This window comes from Cryptomeria japonica, chromosome 10 (genome assembly GCF_030272615.1).
Source record: "Cryptomeria japonica chromosome 10, Sugi_1.0, whole genome shotgun sequence".
Lineage (NCBI taxonomy): Eukaryota > Viridiplantae > Streptophyta > Pinopsida > Cupressales > Cupressaceae > Cryptomeria > Cryptomeria japonica.
The window spans coordinates 505,620,449-505,627,369 of NC_081414.1; the positions used below are offsets into that span (position 1 = coordinate 505,620,449).

At 34.5% G+C, this 6,921-nt stretch overlaps 1 protein-coding gene across 1 annotated transcript; it reads right to left on the reverse strand.

Annotated features, from left to right (window-relative positions):
* Positions 1-4,371: 4,371 nt before the first annotated feature.
* LOC131079650 (phospholipase A1-Igamma1, chloroplastic-like) lies at positions 4,372-5,544 on the reverse strand. The gene is made up of 2 exons (XM_058017657.2): positions 5,242-5,544; positions 4,372-5,157 (listed from the first exon to the last, which is right to left on the reverse strand). Exons 1-2 carry the CDS (start codon positions 5,542-5,544, stop codon positions 4,372-4,374), a joined length of 1,089 nt encoding a protein of 362 aa, XP_057873640.2.
* Between the last annotated feature and the right edge of the window lie 1,377 nt (positions 5,545-6,921).

Here is a 6,921-nt window from a genome sequence, read left to right on the forward strand (position 1 = left end):
TGTCATACTCTTTACATAGTTTAGGCTCACAAGTTAGAACAATCCCTTGGTCAAAATAAAATTCATCAACTACTGCAATATTCTTACCTTCAATTTATAATGTAATATTTAATTTTATTTATCGATTGGACCACATATGTGATTGAGTGTCCAAGCGTCTTGACATGTGAAACATCACTTCTATTTTTTTACTATCTATTTTTTGTGGAATCTTCTATTCTGTAAACCAAAAGAAATTATATACTTTTTAGTCAACTAGTTTTTAAACTTCTCAATTCTCTACTCTACTAATTTTTATGAGAACTCACAAGCTATATGTGAGACATCTTGTTCCTTTCTAAAAATGGCCAAAATTTGAAATTGTAACTACTTAGAGATTCATCATCTTCATTTGAAATCAAGCAAAAAATAGTTAACATGGATGCCTTAACATTTTATGCATGACGTTTTTTTATTTCGGTAAAGAATCATTGGAACATTCAAAGAATTAAATTATTGCACTTGAGATCAATAAAAATAGCAAATGATCTCACCTTATCCATAACTTTTAAAATTTGAGCCCTCTTATCAAAAGAAGGGCTTCTGGTACCACACAACCCATGAAATCCTTTAATAATAATCTATAAAATTATCATCATTATATCATTATCATATAGTGTTATATGAATTGTAATTCTTAAGAACTCATTGATACAAGAGGCAAATTCAAGTCTTAATCCTAATGAGGATGTTCCATAAGCTTCCATTGGACCAATTCAACATCCTGCAATATAATTGTTCTACCTTAGACAAACACAATTCCAATTACATCAGCTTAATAAGAAAATTATCTAGAAATTGGAGACTCCAACTTTATTTCAATCATTAAGAGCCAAATTTCCACTTTTCTTTCCATAATTTCCTAGGTTGAATACACTTCATTGAATCATTGAAATATTTTGATAAGTGACCCACAATCTAATTTTCTTTAGATGCAATAATATACCAAGTTTGAATGTTATCCAAAATGTCATGCAACTCAAGAAACTTTAATAGATGGTAGTCTCCCAACAGGTTGGCAAGACCACTAGCTCTAATACCTATGTAAGATACCACCTTAGATGTAGCAACTCTTTTTTTTAATTTTCCCCAATTTTAGAGAATTGTCATTGGGACAAATATTTTGCATGCATTTTATGGAAGAGTTTTCATATTGAGGTATTTGGTGATATTTTGTTGATTAGAAAGCAACATATATGTTGTTAATGAACTTCTTTCATGAGTACTTTATTTTGATTTGTTTGTCTCCATATTTGTAACATATTGTATCATTTAGTAAAAAAACATCATATTTTCTAGTTCATATTGTATCATTCAGTATATTTGTTAAAAAGAAAGGTGTCACTCTAATGGATTACAAGCAAGTCTAGAATCAGACTGCCTAACTATATTTTCTACTGATATCCTATCTCATAAGGAGGAAATTGAGGATGAACTCTTGGTTTAGATGTAGGAGAGGTTATAGTCAGGCAAAGGGAAGCAATTCTCCTTCAATCTCAATGGAAGATTAGTGCATTTACATGCTTTTATATTGCCATCTGAATGACTCTATTTTTTGGGTGTTTTTCAAATTAGTTTTTGGCTGCTATGAGGCTCCATTTTTTAGTGCCATAGGATGTAATCATATGTAATCATAGAATATGGCTGTTAAGGAACTCTTTTTGGCTAATGTAAAGATTGTGGACATGTTTACCATGAGCTAGGTATACATAGTTATTGAATCTTTTTATGCAGCTTTATTTCTCTTCATATGTAAGTCTCTGTGTCTGGAATATGATAGGGTATGGGATGCCATCATATGGCTGCAAGGAATATTTCTACTCTATTAGAGTTTTTTAGTGTGTATATTATAGTGTATTTGGATATTTTTATAAAAAAATAATATATATGCAATAATAATTTATCTATGTAATCCAGTAATTGTAGCTACAAATACTCATAGTTAATAGAGGCCTTAATGCTATTAGAATATTCCATATTTTATATATAGTTTTGAAACATAATTTGCATGGAACTCATTTATTGTTGGATTTGTTAATTGAACGTCATAGGCCTACACATTGTGTACATCTAAACAAGGTGTTTTTGCTTGATCTATTAGGTCAGGGCAGCTAAGTGAAATATTACTCATAAATCTTGAATGGAACTTCTAGGAAGTTAATTCCATTTGATTGATGTGCATGGATCACTTGATAGTGTAGTGTAGTCGATTGCTTACAAATACAATTTCACACTCACTTTGGACCCACTTTGGACGTTATGTTCAGTTCATGAATGATTGTGCTTAGTTTCAGGAATGTTTTTGAAAACTAGGAGCAGTTCGCTACTCATGAGCGTTGTTCGCGTCTAAATTGTGTGCAGTTTGAGTGTTGTTGGATAGTAGTCCTCGTGTCTCACAAATTTGTTCCAATCGCTCTATGAGTCCTTCAAAGGTGAAATCTAGATTCCATGAGGCATTCTCATAGTTTGATACCATCCCATAAGTTTTATAAATAGCAACGTTTTAAAATACTCATATACATCTTGTGTATTTTTTAATTGTACTTTCAATAAGTTAAATGATTTATTTCTTAGTCCAACATTTACTTTTATGGTTCTTCCTTCAAGTGGAGCTTGATACTCATTTTGCACAAAAAATAGACATAATAGTATGTAATATTTAAAGGGGAGGAGGATAGTGAATAGATCATGGTTTTATTTATATACATCCTACAATTTGCTACTCAAACACTAGCTTATTTCTATTTTAGGCTAACTTTTATGTATAAAAATCTGATTCGTTCTTAAATTTTTTATCCTACTAGAATTGAAACTTTTAGGGTCCTATTTCCAAAAGTCCTCTATGATCTCTAGGTTGAATTACGTTAACTTGAATCTTAGGAGGTTCAAGATTTGCTTCCCATTTTTTTATTGTACTCCCATCCAAATAGAAGTGGATCTAAAATAAAGAATGTTTCCTTTTTAAAAACTCCATACATATTGAGTAATATTGCTAAGTTATTGTAAAAATTCTATGGATAACAATCTATCTATGAGAAATTTGGTAAGCTGAAAGGGTTACTCAGAATTGTGCAATATTATCATTGTATGTTGTTGTCTAAGGAACGAGTCCAAAAAACTAAAAAGTATTAGTAGATTTTGGAGATTGCATGTGTCCAAACCAAATCTATGGTCATCTTTAGCAAGTCCATGAAATTTCGTATGTAGGCTGATTGCAAAAATACTAGGCAAAAAGTGGCATTTTAATAAATGATTAAATATATAAGAAAGAAATAATACTTAAGAAATTATTGTCCAATAAAATTGGCTATTTGATATTGTATTATAGTTTCCTTGGATTATACATAATTGATTTCAAGGATTTGGTATTCAGCTCATGTAAAGCTTCTAACATAAAATCATACACTTGTCATTCACGATTTAGTCAAAAAATGAAATCAAGAATAAAAAATGCATCCTTTATATTTTGTTGATAGTTGATAAGATTGATTGGTAAAGAAGGAAGCTCAATATTTTCACCATCCCAATTTAGTTCCTTATCAAGAAAGCTAACTTGATTCTTTGTAGTCCCTTAGGTCTTCTTCAAGCTCTTATAAATTAAATGCGATGCCTCCCCATCATGGGGAAGTTGCGGCATTACCATAGTAGCCTCCACAATAATTATCACATCCCTAGACAATCATTGTTTTAGAATTATAACGTGTTGGATGTATACTTGTATAATCTTAAAGTATGGGTGCAATTGAGCGACAATAAAGTGTGCTAGTGTAGAGCTATATACCTAGAAACCAAATATTTGGTAATCTCATAATTATAGATAGTATGGCATGCATACATGCAATCCTCAACTAAAGTTCTCGGTAGATTTAGATAGCACTAGAACATTGATATTGTCACTAATTCTGAGGATTAGAGAAAGATTTGAGAACTTACCCTTGTTGACTATTTTTACAAATTTTGTATGAAGACATTTCGGGCTACAACAGAACTAAGTTGTATTATCTCTTGTTTAATAGCAATGTTCATAATTAAAATCAATACTGATTTACGCGTACTTTTATTATTTATCAGATTACTGATGACACGTGATTGTTTTCTATGACAATCAAAAACTAACCTGTATCATCCACAGCTATGAACTCCTGCATAGTTGATTTCATTTCACGCTTAAGGTTATGCTTTGAATTTAAATTAATTCAATAATGAATGTGACAACATGTTAAATATATACATCCAGATAAAAAGAATAATTCAATACACAACACAGTTGTGGTGACATTGCAGCGCAGAACGTTGGACGTTGATGTCATCTGGAGTTGAGTGAGACATGAATTATTCCTCTTCTGATGGCTGCGTCCATTTGCCATCTGGACCTTTAACGAGGCCCTTGTTCTGTTCCTGCCACCATTTTGGAGGGATTTCATATTTCTCGCGCAATAAATCGCAGCTCTTATTAACCAGAGCATGATCTCTTCCACTCCAAGAAAACGGCTGCTTACTTCCAACGTACCCGTCCAGTAAATGCAAGTAAAGCTCTAAATTATGAAAGTAGGCAAGATTATGGGTGTGCTGAATGAATGGAGAATTGTTGTGTAAAGGAAGCACGACGCCAACATGAAAGTGTGTCCACGGAAGCCAATGCAGCAATTTGCTGAGGCATCCCACGTTCTCGTTCATACAAACTCCGGGTACTTTGGGAACCAGGTCACGCTTGTTCACAAACCTCAGCACTTTCACTGCAATCTCCTCCACTCGTTTAGCAAACGCAGGATTTCCCACCCGGGGAGAGGCAAAAGCGAAGACGGTGACGGGAATTTGATGAAAGTTATGCTTGGTGCAAAGCATTTGTTTGATATCATAAGCGCTCAAGGTTGCAAGAGCAGCTCCTAAGCTGTGTCCCGTAAATGTTATGCTTAAATTGTCCATCTCTTTTTCATAAACTCGAATCAATCGTTCTATCTCTGAGACTACCAAATCTCTGGTGCTGATGTTCACAGTGGTTCCTGCAGCGCCTTGATGGTGACGGACAGTTGAAGTATAGCAGCTCAGGAATCCTCTCTCAATTAGTACTCCATCCGCGAAATGATGCTCTTGGTCTTTGCCTGTCCTCTTGCATCTCTAGGATAATCTTGTAGGTACAAGAATATCTCTCAGGTCTTCTATCCATTCTTCAGCAGTCTGAGTTCCTCTCCATGCAATCACTATGTCTCGTTGTCCAAGCCTTCTTATCTCATTTTGATCCGTGCAAACTGCAATAAAACCCAACCAAACACCTTGGTCTTTTGGTTTCTCACCAAAAACTTCATTCAACAGATTAGTATTGGCGTAAACATATTTAGTGACTTGGTAGCCACTTTCAGACATGCCCATCTTATTGAACAGATATCTTTTACTGTGATAACATGTGCCGTAGTTTTTGGAGTAGCTTTTGCCATCAATTGCGTCGTAACAAAGCTGTGCCAAATTCCCATATCTGAGAGCTTCAGCTTTCAAATTGGGAACCATGGGATCAAGCAAACCATTCCAATTATGGGCACCTTGTATATCTTGTGAGGAAGCAAAGGTGTGTGGAAACGCTTCCTATGCTAATCTTGAGAGGACGGTTATGCAACTTTCAACTTAAGTATTACTAAGATATCAAGAAATGCACAATAAAGCATAAACAAAATAGCAATGAACACATAACATAGTGATTACCGTGGGGAAACCCTTATGGGAGAAAAACCCCACCCTCCAAAACTCGCACAATGTATTATCAAATCAAGCTGATTACAATACACTTGCAATGCAAGTTCTTACAGGAGCGCATCACCACAACTCGAACTCAGAGAGACTCCTTCTAGCATCCAGTCTTGCAAAAGACTCAATTATCAAACTCTGCCCCAAGCCCTCCTTTTATAGTGATTTTACAATCTCGAAACCACTTGTGGTTTTACAAAACCATGGGCTTAACCACCATGCCACATGGTGCCCATTTTTGACATTTACATTTCCAAAATGGAAAAACAATCAGGTTAAAATAGTAATCCCGTCCATAATTTTGTCCCCTAGCTTAGACCCTCTTAAAAGTCACAAAATGAGTCATTAAGGCTCTAAAAATGGCCCACCTATATTCTACTATGGAAAAGACTCATTTTTAACAACTCACTAACCATTTTCCAATGCATAAACATTTGGAAAACTACCTCAAACAAATTCTGGAATTTTCCAGAAAAAGACTGCAAGGTTGAGACACATGTTTCTCAACATATCTCTCCATACGTCACATAGCTGAGGCTGCGTTGAGTAAGTTTGGGAACTGGGTAATAATACAGCATTATCTTCAAGTAGGGGCAATGGAAATACGACCATTGATTGACTGATAGAAATTAAGGAATCAATCAAATAATTGTGTCTAATTTCTGGGATGTCAAACAATGATCGGCCAGACAAAGCGTTCGACGATGAATACAAGGTTTAGGACGAGCACCTTATAAATAGAAAATCACGAACTACAATAGCAGACAAAGTAGAATTTCAATCTTCCAACCTGAACTTCTTCTTGTCGACGAGAATTGGGCATATAAGGCTTTGACTTCCCTTGTTCTTCCCGCGTTGTAGTTTTCAAACCTAACGTTCAGACACTAGATTAATACTATACTATTTATTCAAAGACTATAATCAGAAGGTGTCAAGCTCCCCCACATAGATTGCAATATATTTTTTCAGCCACCTTCACATCATTTATCTCGTGAATTTCCATCGCCACACTCAGATTGTCTAGCCAGGGGTTCCTAACTTTCAAATTAGCAAAACCCATGACCGCTATTTCTTTGTATCAATGCAAACTGTGCATTTTCTAACATTTTAATATTTAAAAGGAAAGATCATAAATTTGTGTGT